Source organism: Nannobrachium achirus (assembly GCF_963921795.1).
Source record: "Nannobrachium achirus genome assembly, chromosome: 14".
Lineage (NCBI taxonomy): Eukaryota > Metazoa > Chordata > Actinopteri > Myctophiformes > Myctophidae > Nannobrachium > Nannobrachium achirus.
In genome coordinates this window covers 26,408,553-26,433,735 of record NC_137821.1, presented here as the reverse complement: position 1 = coordinate 26,433,735, position 25,183 = coordinate 26,408,553, and the positions used below count along the sequence as shown (strand labels likewise).

Genomic DNA, 25,183 nt, shown 5'->3' with positions numbered 1-25,183 from the left:
GGGGTTCATTTTTAACCTTTTCTCACAACTATTCCCGATCTGAACCATACAATGGTCATAACAGAAAATGCCATAACTCTTGATGTAAACAACCTACAGGGACAAATGAACACACTTTTCTATATGATTTTGACCCAGGGAATTCATTAAAGTGGTTATCTTTAACATTTAAGCACATCTTGACCCTATTTCAGGACAGAAACGGTGAAAAATAACCCAAAAATCACACCCGTGTGAACTGAGCGGTGGTTTACCCACCAACCCCTAGAGCTTCGAATTAATTTATATTTAATTAAAACAACAAATCTGCAGCACTTCTCGCGTGTAACGTTAAAATGTGGCTGGTCTCGCGAGGCAGAAGTCTCCATTCGCCGCTGCAAAAGTGGGCTGATCTACAAGTCCACAATGCGTCACTGATCCAATAGGTTGTGGGCTTGTAGATTAATTAAAAGGGTGCTTGTTTAGCGACACCGACATACAGCGAAGAATAAACCTCCAGCTACTGAACTTTCCCTACACTGACCGTCCTCCGCCTAGCAGACAGTGCTTTGCCTCTTGAGTTAAACGTGCTCACGTTTCACACAATGTAACTTTAATTGATTCAGAATGATAACGAGTCAAGCTGAAACGGGCGACTCATTTGGTAGGGACGGGAAGGCAGACTGTTTACGAGACTTCTCCACCGAAAACACTGTGTAAAGCATGGATTTCTTCTCTCACGAGTCTGCCTGCACGCAGCCACGTTCACGGTAAAACTCCCTCCGTCCCTCTGTAGACTACCTAATTTGGTTCAAACGAAAACATAATCCATTGGTGTGATTATAATTGCTCGTTTCACATCGTGGTTGTTCCACGCTTCGCATAGACGATGCGATGATACTGCTCTTGCTTTTACCAACGCCAGTCGTCAGGCACGTGCACACAGACATCAAACGGGGCTTGAGCCCCTGCCTTTTTAAGAGAGAATTGTCCACCAAAGGGCCCTTTTAGAAATGTCAGCCCCTGCCTCTCTTAACATTCTCTGCACGTCTCTGACCAACGCGGTCCCTGACCAACGCGTGAGAGAGAGAGAGAGAGAGAGAGAGAGAGTGTGTCGTCTGCCTCAGTGGTGCGTGTTCCCCACACTCAAGCCCCCACCGTTGCGCTGTGTGTGTGTGTGTGTGTGTGTGTGTGTGTGTGAGAGAGAGAGAGAGAGAGGGAGAGAGAGAGAGAGAGTGTGTTGTCTGCCTGCCCTGCTCAATAGCGCCCCTCCTTTAACGTGTGTGTGTGTGTGTGTGGTCTGTGTGTGTGGTCAGGAGAGGTATGGCCGGCGACAGACATACACGGCAGGCGACAGACATACACGGCCAGTAACATCTTGAAAGCGAATCACAGGAGCGGCTACCACCGCTCAAAAATGTTCAAAACACGTCTATACTTCTCTTTGTACAGATAAATTAAGGTGTATTCTTTTGATACCACATGTTTTTTAGGACCCTTATGATGTCTAGTTATGATTTCTGCTTGTTGCCGTGGTCAACTAATGTCCCATGGGGTTCATTTTTAACCTTTTCTCACATATCCCCAATTAGTGTGGGGATTTAGGGGAGCAAATGCTAATTTCGTGCAATTTTGACTTAAAGCGCGAAATTTTGCACAGATGTAGCCCAGGGCTTGCTCTAATGATTTAGCTAGGGCGCCCGAGTCTGCGACCTTCGGGGTCTCCACAGCGGTAAAATCAAGTTGGGCTTCCATTGACTTTCTATACAGGAGGAAAATACCCAGAAAAAGATTTTTTTTCTGGGTATTTAAGGAGGATCTGAGGGGTCTAACTAGGGGTTTGTCATGATGCTGAATCCATTGCAGGCATTTGTTTTGCACAAAAAACATTCTGTGGGCTAGAAATGGCCTCAGAAAACAATACACGTATGGGTGAGTATTCATGTTAGTCGGAGGCCTTAGGGGTTTTTTTTCTTGTGCTAATCAGTCTAAAAGTTCAAAATTTTGCACAGATGTAGCTCAGGGCATGTTCTAATGATTTAGCTAGGGCGCCCGAGTCTGCGACCTTCGGGGTCGCCACAGCACCCACACAACTCTGAAAAGTGATGACTCATCACTTTTCATCACTAAAGTCGATGGGAGCCCAACTTGATTTGGCCGCTGTGGCAACCCCGAATGTCGCAGACTCGGGCGCCCTAGTTAAATCATTAGAGCATGCCCTGAGCTACATCTGTGCAAAATCTTGAACTTTTAGACTGATTAGCACGAGAAAAAAAAACCCTAAGGCCTCCGACTAACATGAATACTCACCCATACGTGTATTGTTTTCTAAGGCCATTTCTAGCCCACTGAATGTTTTTTGTGCAAAACAAATGCCTGCAATGGATTCAGCATCATGACAAACCCCTAGTTAGACCCCTCAGATCCTCCTTAAATACCCAGAAAAAAAATCTTTTTCTGGGTATTTTCCTCCTGTATAGAAAGTCAATGGAAGCCCAACTTGATTTGACCGCTGTGGAGACCCCGAAGGTCGCAGACTCGGGCGCCCTAGCTAAATCATTAGAGCAAGCCCTGGGCTACATCTGTGCAAAATTTCGCGCTTTAAGTCAAAATTGCACGAAATTAGCATTTGCTCCCCTAAATCCCCACACTAATTGGGGATATGTGAGAAAAGGTTAAAAATGAACCCCATGGGACATTAGTTGACCACGGCAACAAGCAGAAATCATAACTAGACATCATAAGGGTCCTAAAAAACATGTGGTATCAAAAGAATACACCTTAATTTATCTGTACAAAGAGAAGTATAGACGTGTTTTGAACATTTTTGGGTTATTTTTCACCGTTTCTGTCCTGAAATAGGGTCAAGATGTGCTTAAATGTTAAAAATAACCACTTTAATGAATTCCCTGGGTCAAAATCATATAGAAAAGTGTGTTCATTTGTCCCTGTAGGTTGTTTACATCAAGAGTTATGGCATTTTCTGTTATGACCATTGTATGGTTCAGATCGGGAATAGTTGTGAGAAAAGGTTAAAAATGAACCCCATGGGGTATTAGTTGGCGACGGCAACAAGCAGAAATCATAACTAGACATCATACCGGTCCAAAAAAAACAGGTTTCGAAAACATGTCATTGGGGTGCTGGTAGACCCCTCTCTCCTGCCCTACTATTTCCCGACGGGTCTGTCAGAGCTTCACCGGGAGCAATGCGGGAGGTGAAAGCGACGGACCAGAGCTAGCCTAGATCATGCACCACGTGTGTCCACACTGTTCACAGCTTTCAAACAAAAAAATCCGAATGGAAATCCGTTCAGGAATTCATGAGCTAGCAGCCATTATGTTTTCTTGAAATGTAAACAAACTGCCATGTTTGTTGGTATGGGGGTTAAACATGGAATTTCGCGATTGCGATCATGCCTACTACATTTTTTGGGGTCCAAAAATTTTTTCTTTTTTTTTTTTTTTGAGGCCCCCCTCCCCTGAGGCCCCTGGGCTCGTGCCCACCCTAGCCCAATGGTAAGTCCGGCCCTGGTCCCTCTTATTTCTTCACTCTACACTAAACACCTTTGAATGAGTCACGCTGCGACGGGTTGTTTATTTGGTGAAAATGGGTTGTTTCACCAAATAGAATGTCAGTTTATTATGACAGGTCCACCGTAGGGACGCTAGGGTACATGTGGTTAAAGTATTCCCTCGGAGGCCCTCCGTGTGGCACGTCTCAAGACGAAACACAAATCTAATCAGGCTCCTCTGAAGTAGACAGGGGTAGAGGCAAATGAAAGGAGAAATTAAAACATTTGCCAGAGAGAGAAGATGGAAAGAGAAGGACTACATCCAAGCGAGAGAGAGAGAACATTAAGAGTCTGAACTACACTGCCAATTAAATCCTGGATACTTAGTTGACCAGACAGGGTTCCCACACATTTTTACCAATGAATTTCCAAACCTTTTCCAGAATATTTAACCCAATTTCCAGGACTATATAACAATAATTCAGCGCAATGACAAGTCGCTTACTCCTATGTGCAATGTCCAAAGATAGGCAGTGTAGCAAAAATAAAGCGTGCACGCTGCGAACGGACCGTGGCGTGCATGCGGATCGTGCACACGCCAAAAGGTATCACGAAGGTGTCACGAAAATCGTGACAGGGAACCCTCAAAGTCGATTCATGGTGGCATGCGTAAATGCGTTAAAAAAAAATCAATAACCAAAAATAATGCACAGCTATTTTTTTTCCAGGACCTTCCAGGAACCTTGATCGAATCCAAAACTTTTCTAGTACTGGAAAAATCTTTTTCTAATTTCAAAATATTTCCAGGAATTTCGTGATCGTGGGAACCCTGCCAGGGTACCCCTGGGCTCAATGCTAAAGCTGCCCCTTTTCCCCCCTCTACACCAAAACATGCCACATTTTCACCTAATGTACACCCCAGCCTGGATGCAAGGTTTCAAGTGGTTAATATCAGCGTTCACGGCAAGCTTTACCTCATCTGCTCCCTCGCTTATCCTCTCCTCCTCCCTACTTCTTTTCTCATTTTCTACTCGTGGAAAATACCTCGACGGCTTAACGGACAACAGAGCGTGACTGGAAATTAATCACGCAACTCCTTTAACCCGTTTAGACAACGGGACCGAATTGCTTTGCAGAAATAAATAACACCGGTGGTCACTTTTAGCACGAAGCCCCGGATCGAACCGTGCATGCTACGAAATCCCAAGGTCTCCGCAAGTGTGTGTGTGTGTGTGTGTGTGTGTGTGTGTGTGTGTGTGTGGGAGACTTATTTTGAAATAACAGAGGACGTATAGATTGGTATGAATCCATGGAGAAATGGGCATGAATATGGAGGGGAAGGGGTGTCTGAGCCAAGACGCTGAGGCCTTCTTCCTGTCTCCACACCAGCAGCCAAACTCAAGTTTATGTTGGCAGTTAACTGGCTCATATCGGATCATTCCAAATCTCTCACACACACACACACACACACACACACACACACACACACACACACACACACACACACACACACACACCACACACACACACACACACACACACACACACACACACACACACACACACACACACACACACACACACAACTCCACCACACACACACACTCTAACCCACCCCACTCCCCCACCCACACACACACACACACACACACACACAGACGTATTCATCCCCAGCCCCCTTTCCTTTCGTGTGTGAAAGTGGATAGGGCCTCATGCTGTCTGGAGTGGTCCCTGGCAGGAGCCCAGTTGGGCCCGGAGAGAGAGAGAGAGAGAGAGAGAGAAAGAGAGAGAGAGAGAGAGAGAGAGAGAGCAAAGAAGTAGGGGTGGGCTAATGCTGCTTGACCACGCTCCCTTATAGACACAGGATACACTACAAAAGTACTTCGCAGACCTTTTCCATGTCAAGGACCCTCAAATAAATATGTATTTGGTTGTAGACCCCCATGTGAGAATATCTTGTGCCAGTGACCCCCACAAAAGAGTTTTGAGCGGTGCAAGCGCTCCCGTGCTTGACCGAGTGTGTATGTCCCTATGTCCTTGTATGTATGTTGTTTGCAGTATACTCATCATACGCCTCGTATGAGTAGCAACAGCTGCAATACCGCTGGGTGAGCCAAGTGGCGCTGTTGAGCAGCCTTGACATTAATGGACAACAGAAGAATTCATATAGTTTAACACTGCTCAAAGGCACCGCTCACTTCACACTGTGTGTGATTTTTTCATGTCAAGGACCGCAAAATGAATGTGTTTGGCCGCAGACCCCCATCTGAAAATATTTTGTGCCAAGATTTTTTTTTAACTCTTATTGTGCCTATCCCAAACTAGTTTGGGATAGTTTGGACCTTATTAACGTTCAGGGTGCCAATCCCGAACTATTTTTTTTTTTTAATTTTCGAGCCGGGCCGCCGGCCGTCATCTGTTTACACGGCCCGCGAGAGCGTCGCGCCGCCGATATTTGCCATCCACTCCAATGCAATCCAGGATCTTTAGAGCTCATTTTCTCTGTTCCATGCATATCCATGAGGTGTGCAAGGTTTAATCACGGCTAAATCGCCGGAAATAGGGCTTCTAAAATGCTTGGTAGCCAATAGCTAACTTCAAGCTAACTTCATCCTGTTCCTGTTCATGCACAAAGGAAAGTGTTCATGCGCGTCATGGCTGCGCACGGCTTGTGCATATACAGCGTATGTCTATGGTGGATTCTATGGCCATTGGGCGCCCTCTAGGTGATTCTGGGCACTGAAAGGGTTAATATAAGAAATATTCTAAATGTTAAAGAAAGAAAGAAAAAAAAATCCCAACGAACACGTCACATTGAACTGCATTGTGAGCCTGTACTGTAGATTAGTGGTTCTCAAACCTTTTTGATTGCAGTACCCCCTTATACTGATTTCTGAAGCCAAGTACCCCCTTCCCTTGACTACAGCAGAAATCTTAGAAAAATGTACATCAAAAGTCCAGTTCCCATGCCAATATGTTTGAAATAAAACAGCATAATAATGGCAAATAAACATCGCTTTCTATTCAATAACAGTTGTACTAGTCAAGGTATTGATGTAGTTTGGTTTAGCAATTTACAGAAGAGCAGGTTCACACAAAGTCTGTGATTGTTTTATCATTGATAGGGCTGTCACGATTATTACATAATCGTCAAATTGTGATTATTTGACATAATCGTGATTATTTTTCATAATCGTCATAATCGTTTCCATGTTGAAAAACGTTCATATATTTAAAAAAGAGTAAAAAATAGTGGAAACAGCAGATCTACAAGCTCACAACGCGTCGCGTTGTGAGCTTGTAGATCGGCTATTTCCACTATCAAAGTTATTTTTTAAGTAGTAAGTTGTCAAATATGTCAGTAATTTCTTTGTATATTTAGGTTATGTGTCATATCTACCATGTACAACTTCAAAGCCTAAAAGCCAAACAGAAATGTAATTATCAACGACAAAAACACAATTAAATCGTTAATCGCCAATTATTTGAGTGACAATTAATCGTCATGTAAAATGTCATATCGTGACAGCCCTAATCATTGACCATAATACTAAAATAAACCCCATTTGAGAAACACTGCTGTAGATTGTCTATCTTCAATGTACATACTGTACTAGTCCTTGGTGTGTGTGTACTGAGGTGAAAGTATCGGCTCGTAGGATAGTAGGATTTAAGACGTATCAGTATCATCTCCAAATTTGGGCACTCATTAGTGATGTCAGGCATCTCTATATTTGGGCACTGTTTCGGCATGCAGCTGTTACCATGGCGGCGGTATCAGTGATGTCATAGCAGGATTTAAGACGTATCAGGGATGTCAGCCATCTCCAAATTTGGGCACTCTTTCAGCATGCATGTCAGACAGACATTCAGTGGTTTATGGCTTAAATTGGCTAAACTGATTGTTCGATAGCTGATTTTGCTGGGGAGCCCCTGAAACCCCTGAAACCCCCTCAAAGTCCTCCGGACAAGAATTGTACTTCTTTACACAAAACAACTAAGGGCTACCCTGGGTGACATGCTACGTTCAGTGGATTGGTTTTGTCACTTAGCTTCTCAGTCTGGCCAGGCCCCTATCTCCAAGGGAGGCGGGACATAGAAAACGAGTGGAAACCAGTCACGGCTTCTGATTGGTCTGTGGTGCGGGGTGACAAATACACCAGTGCGTATTGGCTGGCTGATGATGTAGCTAGCCTAACCCTACTCTGATTCGTTGGAACAACATCCACTCAGCACTGATGTCGCCCACATAACAGGTGACGTTCAGAATAGTGATGGGCAATCCCGTTCATTTCAGTGGACGAATCATTTCGTTCACGTTCACAGTAATGATCCGTTCAAAAGATTCGTTCACGTTCACCATTCATTGCACGATCGTCCCGTGAAAAACACCATCACGGGAGTGTTTTTATTAAGTCGCGAGTACAGCCCGCCCTCCCGTCCTGTGTCCCGGGGCTATTAGGGGGAGGGGGCGGGGGTGTGAACAAGAGTGTGAACGACACATTTCAGGATTTGAAACGTTCACGAGTCTTGCTAATGATCTGATTCTTATGAACGAATCTTATGAACGAATCACTCATGAACGACACATCAGTAGTTCAGAATTAGTCAAATGGAGCCTTTCCAGACTGAGAAACCAATCCACTGAACGTAGCGTAGCAGCATGGTACCCAGGCTATCGAAGGGCTGCTTCGCATAAAAACGCACAAACACACACTGCTTACGCACATGCCTCATTAAAACTCAGACACAGCCTCTCTGGGAATTTGTGGTTGCAAATATATGTCCAAAAACGATGGTTCCCACGATTACGGGGGGAAAGAATAAAAAGGAAAAAAACAATAGCACACTTGTAATGTTGTCCAATTACCACACACAAGCAAACATGAAAACACAATTAACACTTTACTAATCTAACAAAAACACTGGTCAACAGGCCAGTTGTTACACTTTGTGTCTTTCAACACATTTTATTAACCCTCGTGGAACATAAACAGAAAGCATAGTAAAATGCCTGGCAAATGAGAAGTGTTTTTAGTTGCAATCGTAAAAACGTCTTAAGGGAGGAATGCATGTAGCGTTTATTCAACCCAGACATGCACAGAGAGGAGGCGGCGCTAACATGAGCTGGTGGTGATACTCACAGTTTCTTGAGGGCTGGCAGGCCAAGGAATGCTCCTGGTTCGATGTGGCTGATCACGTTGCTCCGCAGGTCCCTGTGAAAAACAAACAAACGCGTTTAGGCCATGGACGAGCTACACTGCCAGTTACTCATTCCCCCCTTTTTTCATAAATAGGATCACATTACGTTTCAAATTCCCTCACAATGGCCTGGGCCACAGGGTAGTGGTCCAGGCACCTAGGCTGGTAATCCAGACCAGCCTTGCAGCGTTGCAGGTTCGAGTCCCCATCCTGACGACCTTTGCTGTGTGTCACCCCCCCCCCCCCCCATCTCTCTCCCCGTTTCCTGTCAGCGTACTGTACACCTATCAATAAAGGCAGAAAAATACCCCAAAAATATATATTAAAAAAAAAAGAAAAGAAAAAAGAAAATCCCTACCTAAATCATAGGGACAATTACGGACTGGGAGAAAGACCTACATGAAACGGACCAAACGGACCAAATCTCTCTCACCGTCCGTTTCTTGTGAATTCCTGCTGTCCTTATGTACTACTATATGCATGGTACTTAATACACAACACACGCTGATTGTCCACAGCTGGGGCGCTACTAGCGTGACGGACAGACAGACATGAGCTGCAGGTTTTCATAGTAACTGTGACCTGACGGTCGTGACAAGACAAATGAAATAATAATGATAAATCCAACCAGATATACGATACAATATATATATATATATATATATATATATATATATATATATATATATATATATATATATATATATATAAAATGTAAAATAAATAAATAAATCCCGACGAATACGTTTTCTACAGTCCAACAGAAGATCGGCCAAACCTAGACCCCTCCTTTAAGGTTAAGGAATTCATTAATCTATATAAGAATAAGATAGAAATGGATCAGTTGAGCTTCTAAGAGTCTATTCCATTATTTCTAGGTGGAAAAATCACATAAGATCCCTAATCCATATGAGGGGGGCAATTCCATTTCAACAGACTCCGGCGTCTGGCAATGAAGGAAGCAAAAGCTACTACGTCAGCCTGTTGTTTGGATAAAGAGAAGTCTTTTGGAACAACCCCAAACACTGTTGTTAGAGGAGAGGGATCAAATGGTAAGACCAATAATAATAGTCTTGGACAAGTCCAAAAAGTGTGGCTATGGGAGACTATATGTCCAGCCCATGTCTGGCACAAATAGAGGATTTATTAACTCAATCTAGGACAGAACTCCAATCATCTTCAGAAAGAGAATTGCATGTGTATGGAGCTTTTAGTTATTTTTATATACTATTACACTACAGTTTTATTATATACAGTTTGCTGTATATAATAGGCTATATAATGATCTGTAATCATTGCTATAGAGTCTACACAATACTCTGTCTATAGTATAGACAGAGTATTGTTCTGTAACAGACATTTCTTTGAGATCGTTTAAAAACACCATTCTGTTCGCTGCTGCCTTTCACAGTTATTATTTCCCCCCTTTCTCTTTTTCGATTTTCACGCATGAATCCAAGTTAGTCTCGCTAAATTGTAGGATAATAATATTTAGGTCTATATCAACATGCTACTCCATACTACATTATGTCGTTGTCGGATGGAAACCTTGTATGTCCAAAACCTTCCCATTTTCTGTTATTTTAAAAACGATTTAAAATAGTGAAAATAGCCAAACTATAAGCACACAACGCCTCAGGCGTTGTGTGCTTGTAGATCGGCTATTTACCTTTGTGTGACAGTCTTGGATGAGGAAGCAGAGCTTTACTTTACGTACACATTTGAAACTTGGACAAGCTTTCTGCCTGACAGTGACGATTATATTGTTAAGTTAAAGTTGGGTGGCATATACAGTAGAGTAGACCTACTTATTATTATCCCATAGAAAGGGGGGAGACAACAACCGTGAAAGGCAGCAGCAAACAGAAAGGTGTTTTAAAAGGTGATCTAAAAAAAACTGGCAGAATGGCAGCCTGAGCCGACACCTACCAAACAAAACAAAACGTTGCAGAGTACATTTAGGTCAGATAATGAATTCTACGGTAATTTACTTGCTTACCACTGCTGAGGGGGCTTTCGCATAGGGAGGACACAAACCCCCGTCCCCCGAAGGGGGGCTTCTTTCCAGAAATAATTCATGACAACATTTAGGAAACAAAAAATAAAAGTGATAGTCACTCACAACCCACAAAAACAGATCCACAAATAGGGATGGGACGATAATCGATATTATCATTTATCGTGATAAAAAACACTCACAATAATCGTATCGTGGAGATTTACATTTATCGTGAAATTATCTTCGGTCATCCGCTGGGATCAATTCATCTTTTATTTGCAGAGCTGCATATCCGGTACCATTTAAACCCTTTATAATTGGTAAAATTATCGAGAGCTTGTACTTGATACAGTCTTTTTCTCAGTCTCCACCAAATCTCTTTGCCAAAAAATAGGCGATCTATAAGCTCACAACATGTCTCAACACGACGCGTTGTGAGCTTGTAGATCTGCTATTTTTTGGCTAATGTTCTGCCACAGGATAATGGATGTTGGGGATATTTTGATTATCGCAGTAATATCGTAAATCGATTTCGTCCCAATAATCGTGACATGAAACCTTCATATGGTCCCATCCCTATCCGCAACCCACCCATGGGTCCAGGCAGGGGCGTCACACCAAATTCTGGGCCCTGGGTACAAGGATTCACTGCGGGGCCCCCCATGAATGTTAACTATTGAAAAATAGCAGATATACAAGCTCACAACGATAGCAGATATACAAGCTCACAGCGCGGCACCGAGTGCCGCGCTGCAAGCTTGTAGATCTGCTATTTTTGAAAAATTGTGAAAAAGTGTGCAAGAAACCCATGTTTCCATTTCAGTGATGCTCAAACTTTTTCATGTGAAGGACCCCCAAAACGATATGAATTTGGCCACGGACCCCCATCTCAAAATATTTAGTTCCAGGGACCCCCCCCCCCCCCCCCCCGGAAGCAAAATTTGAGTTACAAATGTCCGCTTAAAAAATACATATTCAAAGATTTGCACACATTTTCACGACTTTTCAAAAAATAGCAGATCTACAAGCTCCGCTGTGAGCTTGTATATCTGCTATTTTTCAATAGCTAAAGTTACTAGGGCCCCTCCACCTTGGGCCCTGGTAACTCAGTCCCACTTTCCTACCCCTTGTGACGCCCATGGGTCCAGGAGCCACTGTTTGGGAAACGGTGACCCGGGGCACCGGCAGCTCCACTGACCCACTCCCATGCTATGGTTAATTGTTGTGCACAGCAGAAAAACACACTTCTCCTCCCATCAGGACCCCCCAAGCAGACACCTGTTAGAAGAGCACAAGTCCACCTCTCCCCCCCAACGCAATCAATCATCACCACACAGCCACTGCCGACAACCTGGCCCCCCCGGGACCAGAGGAGGGCTTCTTCTTCTTTCTCTCAGTCTGTCTCTAGCAGGCACGTGCACACAATAGACATCAAAGGGGGCTTGAGCCCCTGCCCTTTTATCCGCCTGTAAAAAAGTGCCCTCTCCAGAGGCCAGACCATGGATGCAGTTCTCTTACTATGGTGAAAGAAATGCAAACGCCCTCTTTCCATGCCATACCTGAAGGCAGCATTCAAGAGAATTGCCTTGTCCAAACTCTCCTGAACTTGAATGCAGCATCTTATGTTGAAAGAATTTCCCTCACTGTGTAGAAATCCATGCCGTTACGCCACATCTCCAGTATTGCCTTTTTTATGTTTAGTTTAGTGTGGTATAAGTACTGAAAATAGCCGACCTCCAAGCTCACAACGCGACGCAGCGCTATTTTCAATATTTTCACCAAAAGGCCCTTTTAGACATTTCAGCCCCTGCCTCTCTAACATTCTCTGCACGTCCCTGCTCTAGTGCGCGCGCGCGCACACACACACACACACACACACACACACACACACACACACACACACACACACACACACACACACACACACACACACACACACACACACACACACACACACACACACACACACACACACACACACACACACACACACACACACACACACACACACAGTGCCAGGCAGAACCTCCTCCTCGGAAGCTTCAAAGGCTTTGCGGTCACAGAATACCTGCAGCGTTCACCTGCGCTGGCACTGCACAGTCACTCATTACAGAGCGGGGTTCAGGGGAGGCTTGCGAGTTGCCACCTGAGCCCGTAACAAAGGCCCCCTGGGTAACTCGGGCTGTTTGATGTCAAGGAGCTGTCATCCGAAATGGAGGATTTGGGGGGGCTGGACTGGGAGTGTGGGGCTTCAGATAGCTCACAGATGATGATGGGGGCTTTATCGCTAGCCATGGCTTTTCATGTGAGCTAGCATCGCAGGGGTGTTGAGAGAAAAATGGCTGGTAGCCTATACTGTTAAAGAGGGACTGTCGTGTTAAATATGCTGTTCATTATATTGTGTTTTGCTGATGTTTGTCACTGAGACTATGTGAAAACGAGTTTTCCTGCTCACAAGAGAGAGGATTCGTTCAGTCAGTCAGTCAATCAATCAATCAATAAATAAAGTAATTCAAAAACATAAATCCCCTCCAAAAAAGAAAAAGAAAGAAAAAGGGTATTTCTAGTGATCCCCAAAGGTAAAGTACTTCTCATTTGACCCATCCTGTAAAGTACCATGCATAGTAATACATAAGGGCCGCAGGGGAGAGAGATTTCTACCGTTTGGTCCGTCTGATGTCCGTTCTTTCTCCCTGTCCGTACTTACCTGTGTGATTACGGTCCGTACACGGACGATTACGTACAACTCCCAACTGAACGTACTGGATGTGTCCATAGCAAGAAGGTGGCCACCGTTGTCAACCGTAGGGGCAGTAGTGAGGAAAATAACTTTTCCTCTGCAAAAAGAGTGAAAAGATGTCGTTCTTATACCTCTATGATACCAACATTGGAAAGCTCCGTGGCTTGAGCGCCGTTCTCTTATTGATTAATCACCAGATTCGAGAGATGGGGGCTACTCGAGCTGAGTGTGGTTCATTCAGACAAAAAAACGTTTCACTTGCGTTTCGAATCGTATATCCTTTTAGACTGGCTGGTGATATAAAGTTAACTGACACAAAGTATTTACCAGTAAGGCTCCCTAATCGGGAGATAAGCGACCGTAGGTCACTTATCTCCACAAATAGGGCAAAAATGTGTTTTGCCAAAATCTTCCTGATCCATGTTGATGACATGAGTGTAGACATACTGTGTAGTGATTTTCGTGATTTTAGGGCAAAATCTGTAGGAGCAGTGTCCAAAAATGTGTTTTTAAAAATCGGCCTGGAGGTGGCGCTATATGGGAGAGATTCATGTTGATGGGATGAGTGTAGACATACTGTGTACCGATTTGCGTGATTTTAGGGCAAAAATTGTAGGAGCAGTGTCCAAAAATGTGTTTTGCAAGAATCGGCCTCATGGTGGCGCTAGAAGAAATCCTGGTCGGGGCGCACTGAGAATTGCTTGTGCTTTAATTGCTCCCGTGTGCTCTGTGCTGCGAGGCACAAATGTGGCGCGCGGCTCCAACGGGAGCACAATTGGAGTGGAGAGCGGGTCGGCACGCACAAACCGTAGATGAACTAAGTATGTCGACACAACTACTGCACGTCCTCTCTCACCCAAAACATACACAAAATCAAACATACAGAACTATAAACGGCCTTTAAGGAGCAGTGTGCTGCTCTGAGTGAGCACACTGGAAGCAATTAGCAGTTCAGTGTCTTCTAGACACCTCGGCAAAAAGCCTGGAGGAGCTGCATCCTGGAAATTAAACGTTAGCATACCACTGCCATAAGGTGTATACTACCAACAAAGTATATTAGGCCTATAGCATACTGTGATGAATACTCTCTGAATTAAAAAAAATCTATTTTATGTGCCGTTGTTGTTGCCATCCACTATCATAGACTTCCATTAGCTTGTAGGTTGGTAAAACATTTTTACACTACTTGCCCTATCCTAGAACAACACCTGATTTCTTTTTTACTTCAACACTATCGTTCTTAGCCCAGTGGAGCACTCCCATTTGTTTTTCGAGTTCCACAGTATGATGGTGGTATTGGAGCTCAAAGAGAGGGCAAAACATCACATGTAGCAGATTAATTCACCATTGTGACCAATGGACCATTCCTTTGATGGAAGTGAGTGAGCCTTGGGAAAGGCTTATTTAACAGCACCTTGATCAGTCTGTCTGTATTACCTAAAATCGATGAAAGCTTTGCACAAGTAAATTAAGAAATTAATGAATAGTCATATCTAGGGCTGTCAAAATTATGACATTTTACATGACGATTAATTTTCTCGATGCGACGCGTTGTGAGCTTGTAGATCTGCTATTTCCACTATTTTTGACTTTCCTAAAAATATATAAAAGTTTTTCAACATGGAAACGATTATGAAAAATAATCACGATTATGTCAAATAATCACGATTAGACGATTATGTAATAATTGTGACAGCCCTAGTCATATCATTTGTCTGTTGTTGGAACAACTAGCAGATAACATTGTGGGAAAGTAAAAGCCTGTGGTTGAACCCAAGTTACATTGTCAACAATTGACCTGTTGACACGTTATAAACATGTCAACAACTATTAGTAGGAGGAACATGTCAAGATTGCTCAATTTCACACTCTGTAAAGAACGTTTGTCCACCTCCTCGTGCTTTGGAGATTCCAATGAAGCTATTTTGAGAGGCTGCTCATTCTGTCAATATCTCTAAAGCTGTTCCTTGTATAGTTTATAGTGTGACATTTTGTGACATAATCTTTAAAACCAGTAAGACTCCTCCCTAATCGGGAGATAAGCGACCATCAGCTCGCATGTATACACACTGTAAAAAGCAACCTCATGGTGGCGCAAGAAGAGGGGCATGTAAGAAATCAGGGGCGGAGGTTGTGGTTTGCCAGCCAAGGAGTGTGTGTGCAAAGTGTGGCATGGATAGGGGCAACGGTGCCGGAGATAAGAGTAGGTAGGGCCAAAGGTGTGACTGACTGACGGACTGACTGACTGACTGACAGCCAGCCAGTGGAGGTTTTCAAAGTAACTGTGCGACCTGACGGTCGCAATAACAAAATTAAAGCTTTCCCAGGTTGATCTGCATATTTACAGTACATGGCCCTTTTCATACTGTCGGCATATTTTTGTCTTGAGAAATTTTCCAAGAGCAAGACTAAGGGCCCTATTTATACGATCTATGGTGCACAGTGGCGCATGGTCGAAAATACAGCATGCAATTGCGCTGGGGGTGTGTCCGCCTCCAATTTCACTATTTAAATAGCACATTATCTGTGCGAAAAGCTTGGCGCTAGGCGCAAAGCCAAGGGGTCCCTGAATTAGTCATGGATGTGTTTTGGCCATAACATGAACAGATTGTGAGATATCATATGTGCAAGTTGACTTTTGTCAGGGGGGTTGCACTATACAGAGAAAGGGTTAATTGTTCAGAGATAAATCAGGAAATCTTGATAAATAACTACAGATTTTAAAGTTTAAAACAAATGAATTCTTGCCAAAGAAAACCAACAGTATTTTTCCAGACCTCCACCATTGTGCCGTGTTGGTATGAAATGCATTCTAGCATATGGTTCAACTCTATCCTCATTAAAGTGAGTGGATAAAGTTCACATCTGGGCATATTTTGGACTGAACATGACACGTCTAGATGTGTTTGAATTGGGACAACAAATGGGCTGCGACTGATTCACAAGTTCACAAGAAAACTAGAACAGACAGAAGTACAACTAGAAGCAGTGCTCTTCCGAGCACAGGTCTCCACCAGGCCACACAAATCGGCCTGTTATAGCGCCACCATTAGGGCCATTTGAAAACTTTGGGGCAGAGGTTCTGAATTGGCATCCAGGGAGTGTGTGTGCTCATTTTGGCAGCGACCGGGCCAACGGCGCCGGAGATTAGCTGTACACAAACTGGGAGGACGAATCGGCCTGTTATAGCGCCACCATGAGGGCCATTTGAAAAATTTGGGGCAGAGGTTCTGAATTGGCATCCAGGGAGTGTGTGTGCTCATTTTGGCAGCGAACGGGCCAACGGCGCCGGAGATTAGCTGTACACAAACTCAGGACGAATAGGCCTGTTATAGCGCCACCATGAGGGCCATTTGAAAAATTTAGGGCAGAGGTTCTAGATTGGCATCCAGGGAATGTGTGTGCTCACTTTGGCAGCGACCGGGCCAACGGCGACTGAGATTAGCTGCACACAAACTGCGAGGACACACACACACACACGGACGGACACACGGACACACGGACGGACGGACGCACGGACGGACGGACGGAGGGGAAAACATACTCTCCCCTCAGCCTTCGGCTGGTGGAGACAATTATTGAGGAACGATCCTTGTTTGGGATCAAAGTTCTGGATGGACCTTGCCATAAGAGATAAGATAAACTTTTATTGATCTCTTGGGGGTAAAACAACATTAACATTATGTGCAAAGGAATGAATACAATCTTTTTCAGTCTTTCTTCCAGCATGAGACTGAATTCCAGATCTGGCATGAGGGGGAAACTTCCACTGCAAATCGAAAATCCAACGGCTCAGAACGGCACGATGGATTGCTACTTGTAAACCCCCGCTCCCCCAATCTATCCGCTGCAAATTTCACCTTATAGCTCCAACAGTAAAGACAGATATACATCACATTTCTATTATCTATCTTTGGAAATGCTGCACCCTCAACGGTGCGAACCGTACGATGCAGAAAACCATCGCACATTTCCAACTTCAGACACAGACTTTATATTTGTACAGAGGTGTATGCATGTGCAGTTATTAATCAGTTCAGCAGGCACACAGGCACAAGACTAAGAGACTCGCTGCATTTGCCATTGGAAGCATTACTCCAAAGCACTGAATTTGGTAAAGAATTCGCATTCAACTCGTGTCCAAGCCGTGGTTCATAAATACATCTCTGTGAGGAGAATGTGATAATGGGGGTTTTCTGTGGGCCCGTATGTTAATTCAGTGACACCTTTTGGCCCCGACCAAAAACAGCGGTCTCCACAGTTACTCTGCAATTTCACGCTGGGCGCCGGAGAGGGTTAATTGATTCCCCTCCTGCCATTCAGAGCAGCTGCTGTTGCCTCAGTGTTCACAACTGCATACAGGCAGTGGAAAAGGTACTCAAATGTTTTACTAAAGTAAAAGTATCAATACTGCAATATAGAAATACTCTGTTACAAGTACAAATATGGGATTCAAAATGTACTTAAGTAAAAGTACAAAAGTATTGGTACCAAAATGTACTTAAAGTGCTCAAAAGTACTCATTATGCAGAATGAGTGATTTCAAGTTTTCAAATGTATACTAATATTTTGAAAATAGCAAGCTCACAATGCGTTGCAATGCGAGCTTGTAGATCGCCATTTTCAAATGGCCGAAATGTATATAGGGTTGAAGAGGTTAATGTATGTTTTGTAATAATAATAAAAATCTAGAAAGTAACTAGTGACTAAAAAGCTCAAGTAAATGTAGTGGAGTAAAAGTATAACATTTGGATTCTGAGATGTGGTGGAGTAGAAGTAAAAGTATTGACAATTGGAAATACTCAAGTAAAGTACAAATAACTCAAAATTGTACCCAAGTAAATGTATTTAGTTACTTGACACAACTGCATACAGGCAGTTGAGGGAGACTTTCTTCCTTTGTCAACTGGAGTTTGACTCAGAAAACTGTGAAAAGATACGAACTGAAGTGAATGTGGAAAGGAAAGCCTGGATACCTTAGGAGCATATATTCAGACAGCCCCGAATCACCTTCTTTCTTTACTGTAAAAGAAAGAACCCTCTCTTTCTTTACTGCGAAAAAAAAAGAAGAAAAGCAAGAAAGCAAGACGTGTGACGCGGGCGGGGAGTGTGAAGAGGGAGACAGTGAAAGGGGGGAGAGGCTTCAGCATGTAGCCGAGCTGGCATTGTGTGTGTGTGTGTGTGTGTGTGTGTGTGTGTGTGTGTGTGTGTGTGTGTGTGTGTGTGTGTGTGTGTGTGTGTGTGTGTGTGTGTGTGTGAGAGAGAGAGAGAATCACGCTGCCGACACCTCTGGCCTTGGCTTGGCCTCATTACAATAACAAAGCAAGCGAGCAAGCGCTCTTCACTGGATGTGGGTGGAGCGGGGTGGGGCTGTGGGAGTCTGGGGCCGTCACAATGGGAGCTGCTTTCGGAGGTAAACTAGCCTATGGACAGACGGGCTGAAGCGAGCCCCGCAGCCTCAACGACCAGCCGCTGGCAGAGAGAGCGCCTCGAAGGCTTCCTCTGCGAAGGAAGATCAAAGCAGCCTTCTTTACCAGGGGCGTCGCACCAAATTCTGGGCCCTGGGTACAAGGATTCACTTCAATTATTTTGTGCTTTAACTGTTGAAAAATAGCAGATATGCAAGCGGTGCCGCGCTGCGAGCTTGTGGATCTGCTATTTTTGAAAAATCGTGAAAGTTTGTGCAAGTTAATTCTTTGAATATTTCAAATCCTTCGAAGGTTTTTTGAAAAATCTATGTTTCTATGTCCGTGTTGCTCAAACTTTTTCATGTGAAGGACCCCCAAAAATGATATGTGTTTGGCGACGGACCCCCATCTCAAAATATTTAGTTCCAGGGAGGGACCCGCCAGAAGCAAAATTTGAGTTACAAAATGTTCGCTCAAAAAATACATATACTCAAAGATTTGCACACATTATCACAACTTTAAAAAAAATAGCAGATCTACAAGCTTGCAGCGCGGCACTCGGTGCCACACTGTGAGCTTGTATATCTGCTTTTTTTAATAGCTAAAGTATAAAATAATTAAGGCCCCTCCACCTTGGACCCTAGTAACTCAGTCCCACTTTTTCCCCCTCCTTGTGACGCCCTGTTCTTTACACTTGTGAATCCGGTGCACGGCCTCATGTTTATCTGCTCGGTCCGAGCTTTGAAAACCCTAACATCTCTCTGAGCCAATGCAAGAGACAGGAGGGAGCTTTCCTACAGATCCACAAATCAATCTATAAGATGGTGAATATCTTGTAATATGATGTGGGAGTCAACTTGAGGACAGGCACAGGCTGAACTAAACACACCAGTGAATTATGTGAAGTAAATCCATGCGTATTCGCGTATACGCCAAGGCTAAGCTAATGCATAAGAAAGGTAGGATATACAGTAGTAGTAAATATTAACGTCATAACATCCATTCCAGGCCAGGGTAGCAATGTCGTTGTGTGTCCCTGAGCAAGACTCTTAATCCCTAATTACTCACATGCTCCTTGTGGGCAGCGAATCAGCTGGTTTGGGCTGAAAATACTGAATTTCCCCCTTGGGAGGAAGTAGGTAACTATTATTATTATTATTATCCAACCAATTATCCGAATATTTATGGAGGTGGTACACGGTAAAATCCAGTTTTAACACTTTTGGACACAGTTAAACACTCTGGATTTGACTGTTTATAGTAAAGAAAAGGGCAGGCTTAAATAATGGCATGGCTTCCCCGTGGATCTCGGACTGTCTTGTCCAAATATGGTGGGACTGAGATTATTGAATTCGTAAAATGTGAAAGATCTTAGTGGGGGCAGTGGGGAATCGCATTTTCTTCCTTGTGCACAACTAATTTGGCGCCGATTGGTCCAGTGGTTTGACAGATTAGCCACGGACAGAGCACGTGCACAGCCGCACACACACCCACACCCGCACCCGCACACGCACACGCACACACACACACTTCTAGATTGACCGCCCCTTAGGAGCCACGCTGTAAAAAAACAGTTGTAATTTCTCCTGTGAAGAAGTAGATGCCGAAACATCCACTCTCACCAAGTTATGAGACATTTAAGGCATGTTTGTGCTCAGTATTCAACCACTTGGCAGTGGTTGCTGAACCGATACCAGATGGCCAGCAATAACCAAAACGGCCTAATATACCTCCCACAGACTTCTAGCCTTTTTAACAAGACCTGGAGAAATGACAGGGAAAATATGCCCTTAGAATTCCGCATCGATGCAGTCACGAGTTATTGCAGCTTTGGGTAAAAGCTTGCCTATTAATGGTCTGGTTATTTTATCAGCGTGAAGCCATTCCAGTGTAATAAATCACCCACGGCCCCTGCGTACGGGGCGGGCCCAGAGCTATTTCCTTGGAATCTAGGAAGACGGGGGAGAGAGGGGGACACGGGTGATGAGATTCCAAACCCCAAAGTCCAAGTTGCTTCGCTCCGTGGCAGAGAATGACATCTCGGCGCGGTTCACACGATCCTTCCAAAGTGCACGCGGTGCTGCCAGAGCGGAACATACACACACCAGCGCTCCATAAAATGCCTTCTTCACCGTCCACTGGAATGAAGTAAACTAAAGCACTGATATTTTTCCTCTCTTCCGCCCTCCCTCTATTCCCTCGTAACAACGTTCTAGCGGTGAAAGCTTTCCCGTCCAAGCGGAAATCCACAAGCTTTTAAATCTTCAGCAACAATCGCCTGCCAAGGATGATTCATCCACTAAACATCTTATTCAGAAATATAGCTTTGTTTACCTTGTACCAGCAAGGTAATAGTAATCTGCGCTTATAGTAATCTTTTGTACGTTTTTCTTGTGCCAGTAAAACAAAGTCAATTGATATCTGCCCACTGATAAGGTTAGGGTGACTTAAACCCCAGCTGCAAATAAAGCAGGACAAGATGATTTGAACCTTGAGCTTTATGGAGCAAAGAAGGCCCCATCCATCCATCCATCATCCAGCATGTTAAGAGCAGCTATCGAGCCAGACAATACACAACCCTGAAGGGATTTAGCTATAATTAATGTTTCCTAGCACTATTCCCAAGGTCTTCCACCGTTGACCGATATTCTCTTAACTGAGGCTAATTGCTAGGTGGCATGCATGCTCATTTTCTATGACCTGGACCTTCCACTGGCACACGGCCAATGTGTATTTTACGAGGCCCCAACCCCACAAGCCCAAACTTCACTTGCGGTGTGATAGATGGTTCCTGCTAATGCACTGGTAGGTGGAGCAGGAAATACAGCCTTCGCTGTCTGACTTTGAGATCTAGATCAACTGTCCTAGCACAGCACATGGACAATCTTTCACAGCGGCGTCAATTGGGTATGGCAGGGGTATGCAGCTGCCATACCCTGGGTCCAGGGGGGAAAATAAAAGTTACTTTTAAATATAAATCCATGAATGTATCTTTGTCTACCTGCTCTGGTTATTGTGTTGTTAAATTACAGTAAAATAACTACAAATGCAAAATTTAACAAAATGGTCACTTTAACTAGGTATTATAATTATATTCTCCACACTTGTATTCTCCCCATCTTGACAAAATTGTATATTCCCAGGTTCCGCAGGTCAGCTGCACAGGTGCAATGCATTATTGTTAATTGTGGCATGTTTACTAACATGCCAAATTTAGCTGCACTTGAACAACTGTTCCAGACTGCCATATCCAGCCCAAGAAACCGTAGAAACCTAGGTTTTTTTTTTCAGACATTGTGAAAATAGCCGATCTACATGCTCACAAGCGCGAGGCGTTGTGAGCATGTAGATCTGCTATTTTCACAATAGAACCGTGAATAGAAAAATGTAATGCCTCCTTTCCATGAAGACTGCCATCTTTGCCATACCCTAGCTTTTGCTGAACTGACGCCACTGATCTTTCATGGACACATAACTTTGGATGTCTGGTGAGGAATGCACGGTGCTAAAACCTGGATCCAGAATTAGCTACTTCCCACGTATCGACTTCTGTCTGCCATTTCTAAATCACAACCAACCACACCTGCAGCTTTTAACAGAAGAGGGAAAGTTGAATCAGATGAAAGTTGACTATATCCTGTACATAGTGTTTTTATAACAGCGATATTATCGAATGTATTCGTTGCTTGCTATTTATTATGTCCATGAATTAAATACAGACGTAAAAAAGACTGTAAAACGTTTTATTTGGGATGTTCCTTTTAGGCAGGGTGTTCAACTGTACTTGTACTGTACTACATTTCAATTGTATAGACTATACTTGTACTGTTCTCCATTTTTGTCTAATAAAATAATCAATCAATCAATCAACGGATCTTTAACGAGGCTAATGTGTTCTGATGCTGTATAGATTACCTGGCCCATAAATGAAAGGAAAAGCTCTGTGCAATTACAAATATACAATCTTCTCAAGTATCAAAATAGCCACACTTGTTCAAGCGTGAAATGTCCAAAGCAGCAAAGATGAACATTCACAGACTAAATGTATTGAAAACGATGCCCATGTTAAGGGCCATTTATAGTTACGTATGGTTGATTTTGTGTACGTTTTTGGGTGAGACAGTACGTACGGTAGTTATGTCGACATGCATAGTTTCTCTATGCGTTATTTAGGTGCCGACGCGCTCTCCGCTCCAATTCTGCTCCCGTTGGGGACGTGCGCCACATGGTGGGGGTCTTCTGCACAGCACACACGTGTAAACCGAAGCATTTTTAGCCAAAATATGTAGAACCACAGAATTTCTTGACCCGACGACCGACGTGATGTTTTGTAACAGTCTGGACTGGTTCTTCAGCTGCTGTCTGTCGGCAACATTATCGCGGTAAATGCAACTCCGCGAGGGTACAGATTTAACCACCCGGACTGAGTAATAATAACAAAACACAGTGCACTGCACCCATCTCGCTTAATTTGGAGGAGAGGCGACCCAACGACGTGATGTAATGAGTGGTAACAGTCTGGACTGCAGGTTCTGCTGTCTGTCTGCAAAGTTGTTTCGCGGATTCGCGGTAAATGTAAAACTCCGCGAGGGTACAGATTCAACCACATGGATCAGGACCCGGAGTGATTATAACAAAACACACCCGCATATAATTTCCAAGTATATGATGAGCCGCTGAGCTAATAATCAGCTCTTCTTGTGTGCCTCATATCGTCTTGTTGGCAGCTGTTGGAGGAGGCTTTTTTTACCGTTTCTTGAAACAATATATATCTCATTGGGACACACAGTTTGAGAACCGCTGTCATAGAGCAGAGGAAAAGTAATTTTCCTCACTACTGCGCCTATGTTTGACAACGGTGACCGTGGGTACTTCTTGCTACGGATACATCTTGTACGTTGTGTCCGTCCAGTTGGGTGCTGTCCGTAAGGGTCCGTATACGGAAATAAATCATCCAGAGTGTTACGTACTGGGAGTCAAACCGGACCAAACGGAGTAAAGTTCTCTCACCCTCCGTTGCTTGTGTATTCCTGCGGTCCTTATGTACTACTATGCATGGTACTTTAAGTAGAGGCATGAATACAGAGACTGTTGTTCATTCATGCAAATACATTCAAAAGTAAATAAAAGAATAGTTATACTCACAATCTTTCCAAAGTAGACAATCCAATGAAAGATCCATTTTTCAGTTCTTGAATCTTATTGTTGCTTAGAGTTCTGTGAAGAAAAACAATTACACAAGCAGCGTTAATAAAAAAATACATTTCGAATTGATGACAGCATTCGTAGCCTCTATCAACCTAGGAGTAACACAGTGTGTTATTACATCTGTCTTTATTTTGTTTAAAAATCCTTAAAATGTCCTAATTTCAACTCACTCTGAGTGTGTGTGTGTGTGTGTGCGCACACACGTGCATATCTGCGTGTGTGTGGCAGTGGGCTGAAGCAACTTGATCTCCAGCCTGCTATTTTCTTAAATGATGTTAAATTGGTAGCATCTGAGCCATCTCCCCTTCAGCCAGGTAGCCGGCATGAGATAAAATGCATTCTTTCCATGAAACCCCCTTGGCTTCGATGCATATAAAAAGGTAGCATAACTCGATCCAAAGCTGTGGTGACTCACTGGTGACACATTTGCTGATCGTTTTTCCAACCGCCACATGAGGTCATTTAATCTGCCAATGGGGAGTTGCTTGATCAAAGGCGGCATCTAGTTGGGTATCTGGTCACAGACTTAAACTTAAGTACTTTCTCAAAGCTTGGAACTATTATGGCAGTTCAAAATGGAAAAAAGTAGTCAGTGTTACTAGTAACCGTAACTAGTGTCCATTTCCAACTATCATCATTTTCAGATTAGACAGTATGAGTCAACTTCTGGCTCAAAATGTGGAATGCTGACTCAGGGATACCAGGTAATAGCTGGTTTATTGACCTTAATCACAAGCATTGATATCTCAGTACAAACACACTCCAACTAAGAGCTACCATTCAAGCTCCAGGTCCCATGTAGGGATGGGACCATATGAAAATATCATGTCACGATTATTGTGACCGAAAAATCTAAAAAACAACATCCATTATTCTGGGGCAGAACGTTTGCCAAAAGAGATTTGGTAGAGAGTGGAAAAAAAAGACTGTATCTAGTGTGTTATTTACTGGTCCGTTTTACCAATTTCAGAGGGTTTAAGTGGTACCAGATATGCAGCTTGGCAAATAAAAGGTGAATTGCATGACAGAGGAGAATTTCAGGATAAATTAAATCTCCACGATTATCATTCCGTCCCTAGTCCCATGTCCCTGGCCTGTGGGATATGCGGCATTGCGGCTGCCAATCTTTCTGA

The 25,183-nt window shown here is 43.7% G+C and overlaps 1 protein-coding gene across 1 annotated transcript in view; it reads right to left on the bottom strand.

The window, feature by feature from the left end:
* Positions 1 to 25,183, bottom strand: part of adgra3 (adhesion G protein-coupled receptor A3) — a 74,278-nt gene that overhangs the window by 35,928 nt on the left and 13,167 nt on the right. The window contains exons 2-3 of the mRNA XM_080741890.1: positions 23,988 to 24,059; positions 8,638 to 8,709 (exon numbers count right to left, since the gene is read on the bottom strand). Of these exons, the coding sequence (XP_080598016.1) occupies positions 8,638 to 8,709; positions 23,988 to 24,059 (144 nt within the window). The remainder of the gene's footprint in view (positions 1 to 8,637; positions 8,710 to 23,987; positions 24,060 to 25,183) is intronic.